This window comes from Erithacus rubecula (genome assembly GCF_903797595.1).
Source record: "Erithacus rubecula genome assembly, contig: scaffold_90_arrow_ctg1, whole genome shotgun sequence".
Lineage (NCBI taxonomy): Eukaryota > Metazoa > Chordata > Aves > Passeriformes > Muscicapidae > Erithacus > Erithacus rubecula.
The window spans coordinates 797,335-817,056 of NW_027635424.1; the positions used below are offsets into that span (position 1 = coordinate 797,335).

Consider the following 19,722-nt stretch of genomic DNA (forward strand, 5'->3'; position numbering starts at 1 on the left):
TTGCTGAAGAGGTCCCATCTCCACCACTATTTCATTCAATTTTCTGAGGTCGTGAAGCAATCTACACAATTCAGAAGACTTCTTTCGGATGACAAACACTGGAAAATTCCAAGGGCTGTTTGTCGGTTTTATGTGTCCTTTTTCTAGTTGTTCTTTCACCAAAGTTTTCAATGCACTCAACAACTTCTCCAAGGCCCACTGATCCACCCAACGAGGCGTATCAGTTTTCCATGTCAATTTTGGAGTGGCGAATGCCACAGTAAGTCCTACTAAAAATCCATTGTCAGGTACATGTTCCACTGTGAAAGGAGATCTCTTCCCCATACAGTGAATGGCTTTTGCATGATAAATGAACAAGTAATAGCTGTCTTCTGTCTGGGTCCTGTGAATGTTATTGAATTTTCGCTTTGAAGGCATACAGAACTTCCTCCAATGCCTGTGATTTGGCCCAAAGGTACAATCAAGTTTCATTCTTGAGATCAGAAAATATATGAAATCAGTGTCACATCCGGTGTTCACCATCCCTGTGATGGTTATTTTCCTGTTATTGTATATCAAGTCCCAAGTAATAGTTGGCTGTTCATGGGTTATGTACTTCAACCATAACGCGTGTACTTCGACATGGTCATTGTAGTGTGGATGCCCTTCGCCCATCTCTGGCATTACTTGAGGCTCCAATGGATGCGATGGCAGAGCTATCGCTTTTGCCAGTTGAGTATTTTGTGGAATTGTCAATGGGAGTCGAAGAGCCCTTGCTAAAATTGTCAGCTCTTTGAAGCAGTCTGCTGAAACAATAGTAGGATATATTATCAGTCCAAAAATGCTGCACCGGTCTCTGCCTATTATTAAAAAATCTTGTCTCTTTCGGCACGGTGCTTTGAATCCTGTAGGTATAGATGCAGATTCTTCATTCAAAAAACAAACCATTTTTGAAGCTGACAGGATGTACTGCGTTCCTGGTGGCAGCAAATCCCTGTCACAGGGGATGTCCCCTAACGCCCTGCTGAGGGAGTCAGATTGACGCTCCCCAACAACTGTATTGTCTGTGCCGGTGTTGTTGCTGTTCCTTGTTGCACTGCCATCATTTCTGTCGTAGCACAAGGTGATCCTGCACTTCGTGTTTTTTGGCAGTAGCAATGGTTTTCCGTCCACATCCGTCAGAGAATAACATTCACTTGCCAGATGTCTTCTCCTGTGACATCTAGGGCAAAGTTCTGGTAGCTTGAAAGTCTTTGTGGATTGAGGACAATTTTTCCTAAAATGTCCACAAACCCCACAGTTGTAGCATTGTATTTCAGATAGATTATTTTTCTTCTTAAAATTTGCAAAAATCTTTTCATGTTGTTCTTGAAGAACTTCTGTCATTTGCTCCTTGACAACTGAAGCTATATGTTGTGGTGTTTCAATCTTGCTTGCATCAGCTGTTATATTGATAAGTCAAATTGCCCATCCAAATGATTGAAATATATTTTGGATGCAGAAAACACCTGGGTTTACACAATTTCTCTTTCAGTCAGAATTAAGGCTTGGCCAGAGCCTAAACTCTAATTGGAAGAGAACTCCCTGACATCTTCTTATTAAAGAAATAAACCACAACTCTTAACAACAAAGTTGCAATTAAACATTTCAAAAAGAAATCAAACTCCTCTAGCAAATCATTTTCTCTAAAATTCATCTTTAGAGTAAGATACTTTGAACATGGCAAGACACTGCAGTGCTTCTATGATAACAACTCAGGAAAACCATAACATTAAATTTTTTTTTTCTGAGAATGAAGCTCAAATAATTTTCTGGAATTCTTCAAAATATTCAAAACCATAAGATATCAAAGTGTCAGGTCACAAAAGACCTGCCAAAATAAAAGAGAGAATTAATAAAAGGAAAATAAAGAAACATTAAGTTCACAACTTAGCTGATTATCTTCATACATTTGATTCAAGGACATATCTGGAGGCTTTCCAAAACTTACTTAAAGTATTGAAAGATTTCAAATTAAACAATGAAACAGAAAACAAAATCATTCTGTAATATAGAATTCATACAATCTTATTACAGTGTTTTTAAAATTAAATACAGAAACTAAATTTAAATTTTAAAATCCAACTCAAAATCTATTGATTTATATTGACAATATTGCAAATACTTATAAACTGGCTTCTCTAAAACCATTAACTATAGGAAAGTTAAAACTCAATGTTGACATTTAAATAAATGTCCACTCATATCTGACCAATAACAAATCACTAAATATAGGTGATATATATTCAAATAAAATACAAAATACCTTATTATACCTTCAATTATTAAAATACCTAATACTATTAAAATACCTTTACCATTCTTAAAGTTTCAGCTATTTTTTTAACAAAAATGCAAAAACAAACACCTTTAGTTTAACATACAAGAACTGAAAATAAAACTGACTCTCTTGTCCTGTTCCCTTGTTCTGTTTGTTCTCCACAGTATAGATAAAAAGCAGCTCTTGGCCTCTCTCCATCCCCCCATTCCCCTCCCGTCTGCAGCACTGGGTCTGTGCAGGCACAGGGGGAGCAGTGGGGGTGCTGCTGGAGCCTCTGGAGCAGGGTGGCTGTGCCTCCCCCCCCTCCCTTCGGTGAGCCTGAGCTGTGACCTCACGCTGCTGTGGACGGGTTTGCTCTGTCCGGCTCTGTCCGGGCAGCTGCCTGCAATTGCTTCAAAGTTGTTAAGTTTTTCACCTTTGACTTAAAAAGCATAAATTCGTCTCCCCATTAGAATCTGCCAGTTCTAATGTGGACAACTCAGGTTTCCCTGAAACAGGTCATTCATCTCCTTCCCCAGCATTTCTGACAGCTGGAGACAGGTCTCTCTGTGTCTTTTCGCAATTCTCGCTTTCCTGCGTCCCGGCCATTGCCGCAGGTTGCCCCTCCCTGAACATCCCTTGCAGCTAAATGCACCGAATCCGCGCTTTTTTTCTGTTTTTGTCCCGGTCAGCGTGAAGGCTGCTGCTCCCTTCCCTCTTTGGGCTGAGAGCCGCCCACATGGTCCTGTCCTTCTGCGTCCCAGTCCCCGCAGGTTGCCTCTCCCTGGACATCCCTGCGGCACCGAGCCCGCATTTTTTCGTGGTCCCGTCCCCCTCCCCTCTGTCCCCCACGGCCCGGGGAGTCGCCTGCAGCGCCCTCCCGCCTTCTGGGGTCAGGGTTTCTGAAGGGGTGAAATAGCAAAAATGTATGTCCTGCAACTCACTTGGAAATATTTCTAAATTAATTTTTCCCCTGGCCTTGCTGATGGCAAGGCCCTTGCTGAACCACCTGCTGCTGGCAAGGCAGTCATAAACTTCCCTCCCCCAGCTCGTAGCTAGGTGAGAATCCTTCCCCAGTCTCTGAGGAACTTTAATTGCTCTCTCCACCTGCTGATAGCAAGGCAGCCGTAAACCTCCCACCCCCTGCTCATAGCTAGGTGGGAATCCTATGATGTGTCTGATTCTGAACCATCTTACCCAAAAGCAATCCGTCCAAAATCGATTCGGAGGTTCCTGAAACCGACCAGCAGTGCACAGGAGCGAGGCTTCCCGGGACACCTCCTCTCCGACTCGCATCTGGAACTCGGCTTTTCTTGGCAGAGGGCCATAAATCTCCTCCACAGTCCTTTTCAACAGCTTACCTCTTCTGAAGCTCTGTCTTCTGGGGATCTGTACCTGCCTTTGCAGGCTACAAGGATCCACCAGGGTCCGTGCCAAATGTCTCTGCCTGGGGGGGTCTCCTCCATCTCTGTGCGTCTTCTTGAGCTTGCCCTTCTGGGGGTCCGCACCCACCTTTGTGGGCTGCGGCGCATCCAGAGACGTCAGATGTCACTGCCCAGCCAGGGGGATGCCAGATGTCAATGCCCACCCAGGGACGCCAGGTGTCCCAGTCTGGGGTTTCTCCTTTTCCCCGAGATCACCCCAGAGGGACACGAAGGTGGTTCAAACCCTGGTTTCCCCCGAAGCCGCCGAAGAGAGATTGCTGGAGACGGTTTTCTCTTTTCCCAAGGACTGTTTATTATCTCTTATCTCTGGGACCTTTGGCCTGGCCAGCAGTGGTCTGCTCAGCCTGGCATCCATGGTGGAATCTGCCTGGTGAAGGCAGGGCTTATCTTATATAGTTAATACTACGTATTACATGTTTACAAAATTTTACCAATACAATACAATTTTATTAAATGGTCCAGCCCTGACCCCAACCAATCCAAGAGGCCAACGTGTCACCCAACATGGATGACATGGAGAAGAAGGAGGAAAAGGTGTCCACCCCCCAAATTCTCCATCTTGGCCACGTGTCCCTTATCATAAACATTCAAGAAAACCTATTTATCTATGTTCTAACATTCCAATTTACACTCTACTCATCATTATTTTCTGTGTCTCTTCTCTCAACGTGGGCAGATTCTCCCAAGGAGCCAAATCCAGCCCCTGCAGCTCCTGGGCAGCACTCGGGGGTCTCTGAGGGGTCTGCCAGGGGGGTTTTTGCACCCCCAAAGGAGCCAGGGAAAAACCCTGGACTCCCACATCTTCTTTTCCCATTGTAAACACAGCTGAGCAAACATTAAATGACAGACAATCAATTTTTTCAGGTTCAGATAACCCTCCTTCTAACTTTTAATTGTTTTCAGCAAGGTAACTAAAATTCTAATTTTCTAAGATTAGTGTTTCAAGTTGAACGTCAGACCTGATCTGTGATTTTACAAGGCCTTCCTCTTGTAAAGTTTTACTTAATGGTAATAGGCTGAGAATGTACTCTTGTTTCCTTTTGATACCATTGCACCACAGTGATCTCATTGCTTCCGTGAGGTCTCATCATGAATCAGTGGACACCTGATTCCATGAGTTTCCATTCCATCACAATCCTCTCTTGCATCCCATGAGGCCCTGCAGTGTCACTATGGAGACTTTGTTCCATGTGTTCCCATTGTGACACAATGGTCTCCAGTGCTCTATGAGGCTGCACCGTGGAACTGTGGACACTGGGTTTCATAAGAGCCCTGTTGTCAACTGTCAGGAAAATCCCTAAACGCCAGTGGTTTATGTCCAAAAAAGGAGACAAAAGAGTCTTTCCACTTTATTTGAATAAAAAGAGAGAGTTCACCAGGACACACATATCCACAGGATTTTTTCTCTTGATGTTTCAGAGGGCTCAGCCTCCTTTTATCCTAAATTCCTGGCCACATGTTGCCCTCTTCCTTTCCCCACTAACCGAGGTACAGGGAAGGTACAGCCTTTCCAACCCACCTACCGCATATCCCTCCTTGAACTTGGCATTTCCTCCCAAAGTTCAGCTTTGTGCAGACCCTTGTCTGTTTCAGGAGCCAAGATGTCTGGGCCCGGTAACAAACTTACTGCCCAAAGTCAATAGAAATGTTACGACCCATTTCAAAGACCTTAACAACAATCCCTTCGCACATCAAATGATTTGCAAATACATTAGCACACATCTTTCCTCTCACACTGAGGTTTCCTGTGCTGATAACAGTCTTTAAGCCCAGCCTTACCCCTGACATCTCTGCTGTTGTAGTTCCATGGAAGGAGGTTGTTGTCTTTTACCCCTTCTAAGGGCAGGCAAGTGTTCAGCCATCTCCAGGACAGCAGGGCCCCACCCCACATCACTGTGCCCTGGAAAGTCAAAAACCATCATTCCAAATGTCCCCTCCTCCTTCTTCCCTAGCATTTGGCACTGTCAGTGGGATTTGATGCTTGTTGCCGCAGGGAAAAGGAGACCACTGTGAAACTGCGAGGCCCAAAGGAACCAAGCATTCATTATGATACTACAGAACCTCACAGAACCAAGGAAACCCCTGTGAAACTGCGGGGCATAATGGAACCAAAGGGCTACTATGACACCATGGGGAACTATAGAACCAAGGACACCCTTATGATACAGCAGGGCCTCCTGGAACCAAATCTCCATTGTGACACCACAGAACCTCACAGAACTAAGGGCCCGTTGTGATACAGCAAAGCCTCGTGGAGCCACGGAGTCCAGAGGTCTAAAACAGTTCATGCAAATTTCTTCCTTGGGAATAGAAACCTCCTTGGTGGCAACTTGGACTGGCACACCCTTAAAGGAGGGTGTCTGTTTGTAATGAGGAAACTCAGGGGCTTTAGATTGTTTCAAAAAAAGAAATGGGAAAACCCCTGTTTGCCTGAGTGCCACCAGTTCTCCAAGCAAAGAAGGTTCTGTGTGAGGGAGGACAGACAGGATGGGGTTGGGCAATGTGGAGCAAGGTTGTCCACACTGGGTCAGACCTCAAGGCACAGCTTCTCTGAGCAGGCCAGACCTCCTGAGGAGAGAACCTGGATCAATATCAATAAAAGAATGCTGCAGTCATCTCTGGTCTAAAGAGAACTGCAATAAAATACACCATTTGAAATTAGAATGTGTATTTCTCAGAAATTCTTTGAAGTAGTTCTCCTTAACTGGAGTTGATAATTTTCCTGATGAATTGTACTAGACCAGAGGGAAATCAATGCAGAGCCATAGTTTGGTAGAATTTGCTTGATCCCAGTGAGCCCCGTGGTGCATTTGGTGTTGAGCCCTTGAACTTCAGGGCCTGAGAACAGATTGCACAAACCATTCCAGGAGTCCAATTCAGAAGAAAAATCAAAAATGTCTAAAGGCATTAATGGGTCCCACTGTGGTCCTTTCCCAACACAGGCTCCTCTTGGACTCCTTGGAGGAGAGGATTGGAAACCATGATTGCACAAAAACCTCTCAGAGACTGAGTGTGGAAAAGAAAAAAATGAAAATATATTTTAAAACTGAGGCACCTAGAGGCACTGAGCCCCACTGATTGTTGTTACTGAGAAAGGCTCTCAAGAGACTAATTAAAGCAGATAACTGGAGGCCATGATTGCACAAAGCTCTCAGAGACTCCAAGGCAAAAGCAAAACCCAAAGTCCTCTGAAAAACCTGCAGTCCCTGGGAGCATGAGGGAGACCCCAGGGCCATTCCTGACCAAGGATCCCCAGGGACTGGTCCCAGCAGATCCTTGAGGCCACTGGGATGTGGGGGGATGCTGAGGGCAGGACAAGGGGTGACAGTGCCCAGCCTTGCTGGGGCTGTGCCAGGAGGCCCCAGTGCCTCAGGACAAGGTGTCTCCTCACAGCCCTTGGTGGCACAGACCCTGCTGTGCCCCAGGGCACCAAGACTTGGCTTCTCTTTGTCACCACCTGTAATCTCTGCTTCCAGTTCTCTGCTCTGATTGTGGCTTGGGGACACTTTCTCATCTGTGTTCCTCGATGGGAACCATTAAAACTTCAAGAAACTTTGTAGTTTGATTCTCATTTGGAGTTCTTGAGAGGTTTCCTAACAAACCATGGTTGTGCCTTGATTTCCCTCTGGTCTGGTGCCATTCATTAGGAATGTTTCTTATAATAGTTATGGAAAAATATTTTGAAGTGCATCTTAAAAATATCCATTCCTATTTTAAAGGGTGTATTTTACTGCTGTTCTCATTACAGCAGACATGATTGCAGCGTTCTGTGATTGACATTGATCCAGGGTCTCTTCTCAAGAGGTCTGGCCTGCTCAGAGAAGCTGTGCCTTGAGGTCTGACCCAGTGTGGACAACCTTGCTCCTCATTCCCCAACCCCATCCTGTCTGCCCTGACTCAACTGGGACCTCCTTTCCTTGGAGAGCTTGCTACTCTCAGGGAAAGAGGAGTTCTTCCATTTTGTTGTTTTTGACGCAATCTAAAACTCCTAATTTTCCCCAGTGAAAACAGAAACACTCCCCAGGTGTGTTCCAGCCCAAGGTGCCACCAAGGAGGTTCAGCCACGTGGACCAAGGCCTGAGAGGTGGTTCCTGGAATCAGCACCATCTTTCCTTTGTGCATCTAAATCCCATCATGCCCCGTGGCCCCTTAGAGCCTCTTTGGAGCCAGGACTACAATACCCGTCATGGTCCGTGCTCCACAAAACCCCAGTATTCCCTCCCCTATGTCAATAGATTTCCTTCAGAACCTCCAGGATCCCTAAGTGTCCCCTCAGCACCCATTTAAGAACCTCCCAAAAATGTTCCTGAATCCCCTGAATGCTCCCAATCCCACAGATGCCCGTCACAGCCACTTCTGGGAATTCATCTCCTTCCATCCCCCACTTGCTCAGAGCACCTCATAACCCAGTCAGTCGCCTAAAATTCCTGCCGTGCCCTAAACAGCCCGGTTAGAGCTCCCCAAGATCCCTTCAAGGTCTCCCAAACCATATATGTTAACCCCTGAGGACCTCAAGTCGCTCTTCAGAGGCAAAAGTGTCCCCGCAGGGCCCTCCCAGGCCCCAAACTCTCCGCAAGGGGCACTTCCGGGACTACAGCTCCCATCAAGATCCACGGTTCCGGTAAAACCCCATTCCAGCTGAGACTTTACCAGCCATTGTGCCCTGCGCCTCACAGAGAGACACTGCAGTTGAGCCTACAATTCCCATGATGCTCTGCAGCCCCTTCAAACATATTATACAAGCACCTACAACTCCCATCACCCCCCGTGCCACAGAGAGCCCCGTTAGAGCTGCCCCAGTGCCTGCCCAGACCCCAAAGGGTTCCAGATTTGCCTCTCTGACCTCCAAGTGCCTCCCTGGAGCCCAAGTGCCACTCTGAAGCCCAGACTTCTTTCTAAATTTTTCCCCAGACCCAGAATTCCCCCAAATGTACCCCAGAAGTGTCTCCCTGGACACTTCAGTGCCCACCTTGACCCTGTCTGAGAAAAAGTTATTAATAAAGATGATAAAATGATTACAAATATTATTAATTATCTTAAAGAAGGAGAGATAAATAATCAAAAGAGCTTAATTAATTAATTATGGGATTTGTCTTAGAAACAATGACCAATAATTTATTTGGTTGCTAATAATATAAAGATTATTATTATAATTTTAAAAACTAGGTTTAAAATGTATAGAAAAGTAATATTATACTTCAGAAAAATAAAATGCTATTATTTAATTACATTTTTGTTTTAAACAGAAATTGATGAGGGTTTTTTATATTTTTGGTTTTCAGTCCCAGATGGGAGATATCAAGAGTTGGTGCTGTTGGCGTGAGGAGCAGGTTGTCCAACTGGATCAGTCTGCAAGGGGCTCATTCTTCTCTGTGCCCAGAGCTCCTAAGCAGACATTCAGCACCAAGATCACCTGCGGAAAGCTTCTATCAGCTCCTTTCTGAATTGAAAAACAGAAAAACATTCCCTTGAGGAAAATAAAGTCATGAGATGCACTTTAAAATCTTCCTCCTTAACAGACCTCCTAACTGACTCCAAGCATCTCCACAAGTCCTGGAGACTTGATGACAAATAGAGAGAGAAAATGAGCTCCTGAAAACTTTCTGTATTTTAATGATCCCCATGGTGGATTTGGGGCTGAGTCCAGGAGCCTCAGGCACTGAGAGAAGGTTGAAGGTAGCTTCAGCTTCAGGAGTCAGAAGCAAAACTCCAAGTCTCTTGGAGCATCACTGGCCCCACTGAGGGCAAGGACTGCCAAAGGCTCCCCAGGGACTGGTGAGAGCAGATCCTCGAGGGCAGGATTGCAGGAGCCAAAGGCTGTGAGCAGGAACTGCAATGCTGAGCAAGGCCTGGGCTGGTTGGAAGCAGCAGAAAGGCAAGGGCTGAGCCCAGGCCTGGCCCAGCAGGGCCTGTCCCTCACGGGTGGCTCAGGGCTGTTCCTGTGGCACTGGGATGGGAGGGGCAGCAAGGACAAATGGCATCACCCTGTGTGACACTTCAGATGCTCATGGAACCAAGGGCCAGAGTGACACTGCAGGGCCCCATGGAAACAAGAGGCCATTGTGAGCCTGAGGGGCTGTAACATCCCAGAACACTGAAATGCTGGGGGTGAACAAAGGTTCCTTTACTCGAGTTTGATGCACAGGAGAAACCCCAGTCAGATATTCTCAAGAGGTCAAAATGACACAAAATTTTACTGGCAAAGTATAGAAAATCAAGGAACTCTTGAAAAGAATTAATTTAACATCCAATTCAACATAAAACACTTGTCATTGCAGGAACTTCATTAACTTAACCCATTTAACCTTAGAAACCCTTAAACACTTCAGTTGTTGCGATACCCAAAACTGGTACATATAAAGAGCATTAGGAGAGGAGAGAGACAGAAAGACAGAATTTCTATAGAAAGACACACACATGACTACCAACACCTGGGGTTCCAGTGTGGGTGAGACACAGACCCCAGCAGAAGGAAGGGTACAGATCATGGGCTCAGTGCCTGCTCTGTGTTTTAAGACCCTGGGACTTCGTGGGACTTTCCCCCATGTGGGACTTGTGATTGCTGGGGCAATCAGAGCCTGGGTCAGCACCAGCCCACTGTGTGACTGACTGACAGCTCATCCTGTGGTGTCTGGGACATTGATCTCATCCAGCCTTTGACAGCGACCATGGTGACACTACGGAGCCTCATGGAACCATGGGTCAGTTGTGACAATGCAGGTTCAGGGACACCATGGAGACACCATGGAACCTCGTGGAATCAAAGAGACCATTGTGACACCCTGGTGCCTCATGGAATCCAGGGGACTATTGTGACACTCAGGACCCCTATGGAACCAAGGATCAGTGATGAAGCTGTGGGATCTGTAGAATGAAGGAGCAGAGAACCATTGACACAAGAACCATTGTGACACAGTGGGGCCACATGGAGCCCAGAGGCCTGGCAACACTTCCAGACCTTTTGGAGGCAAGGGGCCACTGCGACACTACAGAAGCAAGGAGAATATTGTCACAAGGAGAATATTGTGACACTACGGAGACTCATGGAATTAAGGAGACCATTGTGACACTGTGGGGTCTCATGGAACCAAGGGAACATGGAACAGTTCTGGCTGGCTGGGCCTCCTGGGGGCCACCTCACAGGTCTGGCTGACCTTGGCATGTTGAGGGCCACTGCTTATCTGCCCTTGAAGCAGATGTGGCTCTGGGTTTTCCTTCTTGAGAACTGTCCTTCTCCTTCTGGTTCCCATGGCCAGAATTGGGATTCCTCTGCCAAATTTCCTTATGTATAAAGATTATTCCCAGATGAAATCTGCCAGGACAAATGGATCTGGCTGCCTCGGCCACCCAGGGGCCACCTCTCTTCTGCCTTTGAAACACGGGGACCATGTACTTTCTTTCTCATGGGAAGAAACCATCCATCTCGACCAGATACCCATGGTCAAAATATGGAATCTGACTCCAGAATTCCTTGTTACGCAAAGACAGCTCCTGGACAAAAGCTGACCGGACTGAAAAGTTTGGTGGCCTTGGCTACCTGATGGTTGGCTCCCATGTACCTCTGAAAAACTGGGGCTTTCTTTCCTAATGAAAAGAACTTCTTCCTGTCTAGGAGCTCATGGTCAAAACTGATATTCCACTTCCGGAATGCCTTTGTTCAAGGATAGCCCCCAGATGAAAGGTGCCAGAAGAGACAGGTCAGGCCGGCTTGTTCCATGGGTGGCCACTTCTTATCTTCTTCCAAAGCACTTGGGATTCACTCCTTTCTTTCCTATAAGAAGAAACCATCTAACATTACCAGGTGCCCATGGCAAAAAATTGGGATTCGACCTCCAAAACTTCATTCATCCAACAATTACTCCCAAGTGAAAGCTGCCAGGACACACAAATCTGGCTGTCCTTGGCCTCTTGTGGCTACCCTATGGCCTCTTACCTGCTTTTGAAACACTGGGGCTCAGTGCTTTCCTTTCAATGGAAAGGAACTGCCCTTCTTGTCAAGGTGTTGTGGTCAAAATTGAGATTCCTCTTCCCAAATTCCATATATCCAAGGATTCCTCTGTAACAAAAGCTGTCAGGACAAACAGGTTTGGCTGGCTTGGCCTCCTAGGAGCCACCTCTGTTCTCTTCTGTTTTTGAAACACTTGGGCTCTGTGCTTTCCTCTCTAAGGAAAAGAACTAATCTTCTTATATATTCAGAAATGGCCAAAATTTGGATTCCACCTCCAAAATTCCCTATGTCCAAGGGTTGTTTTGACAAAAAAGGACAGAGAGATCTGGCTGGCATTGGCCTTTGATGGCTACCTTTCATTTGCCCCTGAAACACTGGTGTTCTGTGTTTTCCTCCATATGGAAAAGAATCATCTTCTTGACCAGGTGTTAATTTCTGAAATTGGGATTCCATCTCAAAAATTCTGCATTTGAGGGTTGTCCCCAGGCAAAATCTGCCAGTACCGCCAAGTCTCTGCTGACTGCCCCTGCAACACTGGACTCGGTTCTTTCCTTCCTATGGAGATCACTGAGACACTGTGGGGACCTCATGAAACCAAAGGGATCATTGTGACACCACTGGAGCCCATGAAACCAAAGGGCCATGGTAACACAGCAGGGCTTTGTGGAACCAAGAGGCATTATGGCTTTGTGGGGCCTTTTGGAATCATGGAGACAATCAAGACCCTTCAGGGCCACGTATAACCCAGGGGGCATTATGGCACCTCCAGGTCTCATGGAAGCCAGGGACCATTGGGACATTGTGGGGCCCCATGGAACTGAGGGAACATGGAACAGGTCTTCCTGATCTTGGAATGCCAAGGGCTGCCTCTTGTCAACTCCTGGAGCACACAGGCTCTGTGCTTTCCTTGCTACAGAACAGAACTGTCCCTGTTTTCAAATGCCCATTGCCAGAACTGGTACAGTATCTAAAACATTTCCTATATGCAAGGGTATCTCCCAGAACAAAACCTTCCAGCTCTGGCATGCCTTGGCTTCTGATGGTCAGCTCACATCAGTCATTGAAACAGTGGGGACTCGATTCCTTCCTTCATATTGAGAAGAACCAGCCTTCTTGTCCAGGGATCATGGCCAAAATTAGAATTTGGACTTCCAAATTCCATATATCCAAGGGCTTCCCCCAGACAAAAGTAGCCAAGACATGTGAGAGTCTTTGTCGGGGGATGGTCGTCAGGACAAACTCAGGTGCTTTCTATAAGCTGGTCTTGAAGTTTGCAGTTTATTGTAAAGGGCGTAGGTGTGCAGGGTCCTGCTGTGAGCTGCCAGCCGCAGCTCAGAGCAGGACAGAGAGAGGGGGTAAGAGAGTAAGACCAAGAGAGTGGTGGGAGAAGTAAGAGAGAGAAATAAGAGAGCAATTTTCCTGTTTACAATGCAATAAATCTTCTATGTTGAATATTCTCATTTCCACTAACCAATCTAACACAAGATACAAACCCTATAGCATTTCCATACAGCCTGTAAGAATTACACATTGCCATAATGTGTTATATTTTACACCCTAAAAACTGCTCTTTGGACCCTAGCAGGGTCTTCTCTGACCTTCGGACCTGCTCTCCAGCAGAAGGCATTGTTCTATCAAGAGGTGATTACTTTCGGCTGGCCATCCTATTTATCTTCTAGTTATTTACTAACTAAGGTTTGGTGTCTCAAAGATGGTTTTCATTTCAATCTCTCTTGTGGTTTCTATATTCTCAAAATCTTTTGCTAAGCACTCATATTTATAAGGTTTTCCTGATTGTTCATTCCCAACAAAGACAAACAGGGCAGGATGGTCTTGTGCCTCTGGTGATTTCCTTAGACTATGAGCAGAATGTTCTCATTTAAAAACACCTTGGAGAAGGCAAAGAGATCTCCACAGCTGGAATTATAAGGCTTTGGGAAGATGACCACTATACAGGGGAAAAGGAACTCTGTGCTCAGGGGGTGGAGACTGATGACAGCAGAGGAGAGCCCTGGGTCAGACTGAAGAGTGGTTCAGAGATCTCGGACATAGTAGAGAAGAGCCAGAGAATGAAAGAATTAATGCCAAGTGCAGGTGGGGAGGCCCAGACTGAACACAAGGAGAAAGGAATTTCTGTCCCAGGGCAGGGCTGTTGTGCAACATGTCCCTCAGAAGGAGTCTGGAGCAGCCCAAGTCTTTGTGTGTCCAGGCAGAGGCAGGCAGGTTGCAGAGTTGTCAGCAAAGGAAGGGACTAGCAAGGTGGGGCAGCCGGGGGATGATGACAGCCTGCAGGGACAGGCGCAGGGCATGGACACCGTAGGACAGCCTGGGCTGCAGAAGGCACAGGGATGGGCAGCAGCTGAAAGGCCCTGCCAGAGCCAACTGCCGCAGCACTTGGGCCATGGCTGCTGGCCCTGGGCCTGAGGCCAGCAGGGGACAAGTGAGCCTTGCTGTGCTGGGGCCTCATTGCCTCTTTGTCCCTGCTCAGCAGCCTGGCAGGGGCCACCCCATGGTCCTGCCCTGGGCATTGCACATGCCCAGAGCCCAGTTGCCCAGGAAGAGCCCCGAGCAATAAGGGAGGGAAAGGATCTGCCTTACCAGGGGCTGGGGCTCAGGCCTTGGCTTTTGGTATTTCTGAAACATATCCAGGTTTGCTCAGGATCAGAGACACCTTTCACTTGTTAGCTCCCCTCTGTCATCAGTGCCACCTGATGCTCTACCTGGAATTTGGGGAAAATTTCAGTCATATCCCTCAGTGGAACCCATTAAAACTTTGAAGTTTCAATAAATTTTTAGTTTTGAAAAGTATTTGAACAGTCTCAGGGACTGAGTATGATGTAAACTGCACCAAATTCCTGAGAGGGTCATTAAAGTCCTTGTGCTGTGTCTCTGCTGCTGAGTTAGGCTGGTCTCCTGGCACAGAGGCAGCTCCCAAGGTAAACCAAGAAGAGCTTCAAAAAGACATTTCTGCTGAGAAGGTGCTCCTCTCCCAGTCCAGCAGGGCTCAGGGCACTGCCTGCAGGCACTGAGGGGACAGGAGCCAGGCACAGACAGGCTAAAGGCAACCAGGACCGGCAAGGCATTGAGGTGAGACTTCACTTGAGGAAACATCTTCACAGCCCTGGACATGGTGAGTCTGTGGGTGCAGGGCAATATCCCCTGTGCTCCTGGAGGGATCTCCTGGAGCCAGCACACCCCACAAACTGGGGGATGTGTCAGGAGGACTCTCCCAGTTTCTCTGAGGCACAGGAGGAGGAGGAGGATGTGCTGCAGAGCGGGGCTGCCCTGGGCACCATCAGAGGGACAGGGCAGTATGGCTCCTGCTGCCAGGGATGGCTGCAGGGGCTGAAGCTGGGGCTGCAGCCAGGGCTGCCCAGGGCTGCCCTGCAGAGCAGCTCCTGCAGCCCTCAGGGCTCTTGGCCAACCCAGGGCATGTGCCACCTGCCAGGGACAGCTCTCAGCCTTCCTGGCAGCTCCCCATGGACAGTGGGGAGAAGTTGGAGGGGGAAGGAGCGACCCCCATCAGGACAGATTTCTCCTGCTGTGGAGATGGTGCTGCATGGCCAGGTCTGCTCTCAGCTTTCTGTTCAAGGGAAGGGAAAGGGGTTGTCAGGTGTGTCTGTGTCACTGAGACTCCTGTCCCATGGGCATCAGCAGATCTGCCTCACATCTCCCTCACAAAGTGCCTGCTCACCTTCCTCTGATTATAGACAGCAGCAGCAGCACCTTGGGTTGCAGCTTCTCAATTTGTCTGAATTGCCCTTAAGGCCCTGCTGGCAGGGAGATGCCCCTGAGCAATACCCTGTGCTGGGAGGGGTCTGTAGGGCAGAGCTGAGCCCCTAGGGCTGGGCTGGGCTCTGAGAGTACTGGCAGGGACAAGCCTTGGTGGAGATAAACAGCTCCCAGTAGGTACAACTGCAGGCAGCAGAGAGCCAGACAAGCATAAGATATCCCTCCCTATCCAGTTGCATGGTAGTGATGGGGAGATAATAGAGAAAAATATTTTTAAACAGGAGTCTTAAGAAAATCCACCTTTTTTTCAAGCACATTTTAAGTGTGATCACCCATAAATAGAGGGAGGTGTAATAATCTGAGGGCACCTTTGTGGGACCAGCAGGTCTGATTGCACGGAGATATGGAGGGCCCTGTTTTCCCTCTGGGCTCCCCAGTGTTCAGGCTCAGAGCAATGTTGAAAAGGAGGCGGTGAAATCAGCAGCAGCACAAACCTGATGTCAAAAATTAAAGTTTCTTGTGAAGTTTCCACACAAGGAGAGAAATAGCGTTGAGTGGATTCCTAAAACAATCCCAGAGGATTGAATCAAAGAGGGTGGTCTCAGCTCCTCAATATTTTCTTTCAAGAGTCCACTATGGATAGCGTGAAGAAATGTCCAACAGCAGCTCCATCAGCCACTTCCTCCTGCTGGCACTGGCAGACACACGGCAGCTGCAGCTCCTGCACTTCTGCCTCTTCCTGGGCATCTCCCTGGCTGCCCTCCTGGGCAACAGCCTCATCATCAGCGTCGTAGCCTGCGGCCACCACCTGCACACCCCCATGTTCTTCTTCCTGCTCAACCTGGCCCTCACTGACCTGGGCTGCATCTGCACCACTGTGCCCAAAGCCATGCACAATTCCCTCTGGGACACCAGGACCATCTCCTATAAGGGATGTGCTACTCAGGTCTTTTTCTTTGTGTTTTTCATTTCAACAGAGTACTGTCTCCTGACTATCATGTGCTACGACCGCTACGTGTCCATCTGCAAACCCCTGCACTACGGGACCCTCCTGGGCAGCAGAGCTTGTGCCCACATGGCAGCAGCTGCCTGGGCCACTGGCTTTCTCTATTCACTGCTGCACATAGGCAATACATTTTCCCTGCCCCTGTGCCATGGCAATGTCCTGGGCCAGTTCTTCTGTGAAATCCCACACATCCTCAAGCTCTCCTGCTCCAAATCCTACCTCAGGGAACTTGGGCTTATTGCTGTTAGTGTCTGTATAGCTTTTGGTTGTTTTGTGTTCATTGTTTTCTCCTATGTGCAGATCTTCAGGGCTGTGCTGAGGATCCCCTCTGAGCAGGGACAGCACAAAGCCTTTTCTACCTGCCTTCCTCACCTGGCTGTGGTCTCTCTGTTTATCAGCACTGCCACATTTACTAACCTGAGGCCCCCCTCCATCTCCTCCCCATCCTTGGATCTGTCACTCTCGGTTCTGTACTCAGTGGTACCTCCAACCCTGAACCCCCTCATCTATAGCCTGAGGAACCAGGAGCTCAAGGATGGCTTCAGGAAAATCATCATGAATTCTTCTCAGAAAGAATAAACTCTCATTCTCCTGTATCACTATTATAATATTACTCATTAATGCCCACTCTATGTCCTGTGTTTTTTGGGGTGTTTTGCTGGCACAGGTATGACACTTGTTAGAATTTTTTCACAAGAAAATCTTCATCTTTACCATTTCTAATTCAGTATTTGAATTCCTAGTGTGAACCATAGACTATATAATCCTGGACTTGTACTACTTATGTGCTTACACAAAAATAAAGAACTTGGTGTTGCTGTGTTTGCCTGACATCGTTCCTCCTTGGCTTCTCTGGAGCTGCAAGATTGTGCCTCTGTGCAGAGATGGGGTGAAAAGGGAACCCCAGTGCTTCTCACTGCCAGGCACCCCCAGGGCTTCTGCTCCATAACCTCCCCTTCCTTCAGTTCCACACTCCCCTTCAAAGCCCCTGTGTTGGTTTAAGGCCTCAGGGCTCTTTTTGGTCACTCCCAGTCCTGCTGTGTGACTGTGCAGGCACTGCAGGCAGGGACAGGCCATGGACACTGCTGGGACAGAGCTGGGTTCTGCAACAGCATTTCCATCATGCAAGGGCATCTCCCCAGTGCAGGGCCTGAAAGCTTCAATCTCCTTCCCCATTAGCTCTCAAGGATGTGCCCAACACAGTGCCCTGGAGAGAACAGCAGTGATAGCCAAAGTGTGGCAGTGTTCAGGGTGGGGCTGTCCCAGCAGTGCCCTTGCAAAGCCAGCGCTGCTTCCAGCAGTGCCTCTCACCCCAGGGCACAGAGGTTGTTCTTCCCTGCCTGGAGGGACATCAAGTGACTGGGTCAGGAGCCTGTGTTTGCAGTGCAGGGACATTCCACAGTCCTGAATATCTTGTGTGTGTGTGAGGGGACATAAACCCAGTGAGCACAAACACCTTTAGCTATTTCTGGAGTTTCCAGAGTCTAACATCCCCTGGGAACCCCTGCATGCAGGGCTGGGATGAGCTCCTGTGCCCAGAGATCCCTGTGTCCATCCCTCTGGCCATGGGGCACCTCGGACAGGGTTAGGGCAGGGTGACACCTGCAGAGCTGAGGTCCCTTCCAGGCTCTTGCAGTGGCAGCAGAGCCCAGGGAGCCCCTGCCCGTGCTGCAATGAACTGTCTGTGTGTGTGCCATGGAAGGACTCATGTCCCTGCACACCCCTGGGGCTGTGAGCAGGGCATGAGCTCAGGGGTGGACACCTGACAGAGCCCTGACATTTCTAGGGGTGCCCATAAGAGCAGAGTTGGGCAAGGTGGCTGTGGTTAAACCCCTCTGGGCATCCAGTGACAACAGAGTGTCTCTGTCACTGTCCCTCCTTACACAGAAAACAGGAGAAAATAAGGTGAACAGTTGTGGGTCACTATAAAGACAGATTAATGTCAGGGGACTACAAATCAAGGGCCAAATGTAGAAGAAAGGAAAACCATGGCGAGACAAGAATTTACCACACATAATGGTTGCTCTGGAAGACAAATGTATTAATACAGAAAGTCCAGAGACCCTCTTATTCCCCTCATGTCCCTGCTGATCAGGACATCCCATGGATTGGAAGATCCCTTGGGTCAGTCCAGCCCAGCTGTCCCATCCCTGTGTCCCCAAGAACACTTGCCCCCCTCCAGCCCATTGGTTTAGGAGTTGCAGAGATGCCTCATGTGGGGCCAGCCCTGTTCAGGAACAGCCAAAGCCTTGGGCTGGGACCAAACCCACTCCAGCCACAGGAGCCAAGCACAGCAGGACAGGGGCTACTCTGGGCAAAGGGAACTCCATCCCAGCCACACCCAGGCCAAGGGGGCTCAGGGGGCTCTTCCCTCCTCTGTTATTCCACAATTCAATGAATCTATTCCTTAGAGAGCTCTTTGAAGACAGAATTGAGACAGGCAGAGTAGAGCTATAAAATGCACCAGTACAAACACAGCAGCTCCTGTGAGCAGTGTACACTCCCAGGGCAGTGCTGATGCAGGAGATGCACTCAGGAGGAGGAGGATGATCACAGTACATGTGTGTGTGTCCCAAGGCACAGAGGGTGAGGGTGGGCAGAGGTCAGGGCAGGGCTGGCAGTGGCAGGGCAGAGCCAGGGGCAGTGACATGGGAGTGTGCAGCCTGCAGGGACACAGCAGCAGCTGTGGGATAGCACAAGGCAAGCTGTGCTGGACATGGCCAAGGGCCCTGGCAGGGCTGGCAGTGCCCAGGAGAAGCCAAGTCTTGGTGGCCTGGAGCACAGCAGTGTCTGTGCCACCAAGGGCTGTGAGGAGACACCTTGTCCTGAACCTACAAGTTGTATCATTTGCAACAATTCCATTAGGTTCAGTGTCACAATGCTCTCCTTGGATCCATGAGGCCTCACAGAGTCACAATGGGCCCTTGGTTCCATATGTTTGACACTGTCACATGAATCATTAGTTCCATGGTGTCGTGAACTGTCACAATCGTCTCCTTGGTTCCATGGTGATAAAAATGCCGCAATTTCCATGGTACCACAACTGTTCCTTGGTCCCACGAGGCCCCACAGTATCACAATGGCCCCTTGCTGCCATGACACTGTGTAATGTCACAGTTTTCTCCATGATTCCATGCTGCCCTGCAGTGTCACAATGCACCATTGGTCAATGAGGCTCCAGTGTCACCATGGCCACTTGGTTCCATGGAGCCTCACAGTGTCACTGTGGTCCCCTTGGTCCACAAGGCTCTGAAGTTCCACAATGGCTCTTTGGTTCCATGAGGTTTGGCACAGTCACAATTCACTCCTTGGT

General features: G+C 48.4%; 1 protein-coding gene across 1 annotated transcript; it reads left to right on the forward strand.

The window, feature by feature from the left end:
- Nucleotides 1-16,055: 16,055 nt before the first annotated feature.
- Nucleotides 16,056-16,988, forward strand: LOC306816836 (olfactory receptor 14J1-like; the record flags this gene model as incomplete). Its single annotated transcript, XM_079333286.1, has 1 exon — nucleotides 16,056-16,988. The coding sequence occupies one exon, from the start codon at nucleotides 16,056-16,058 to the stop codon at nucleotides 16,986-16,988; it is 933 nt and encodes a 310-aa protein (XP_079189412.1).
- Between the last annotated feature and the right edge of the window lie 2,734 nt (nucleotides 16,989-19,722).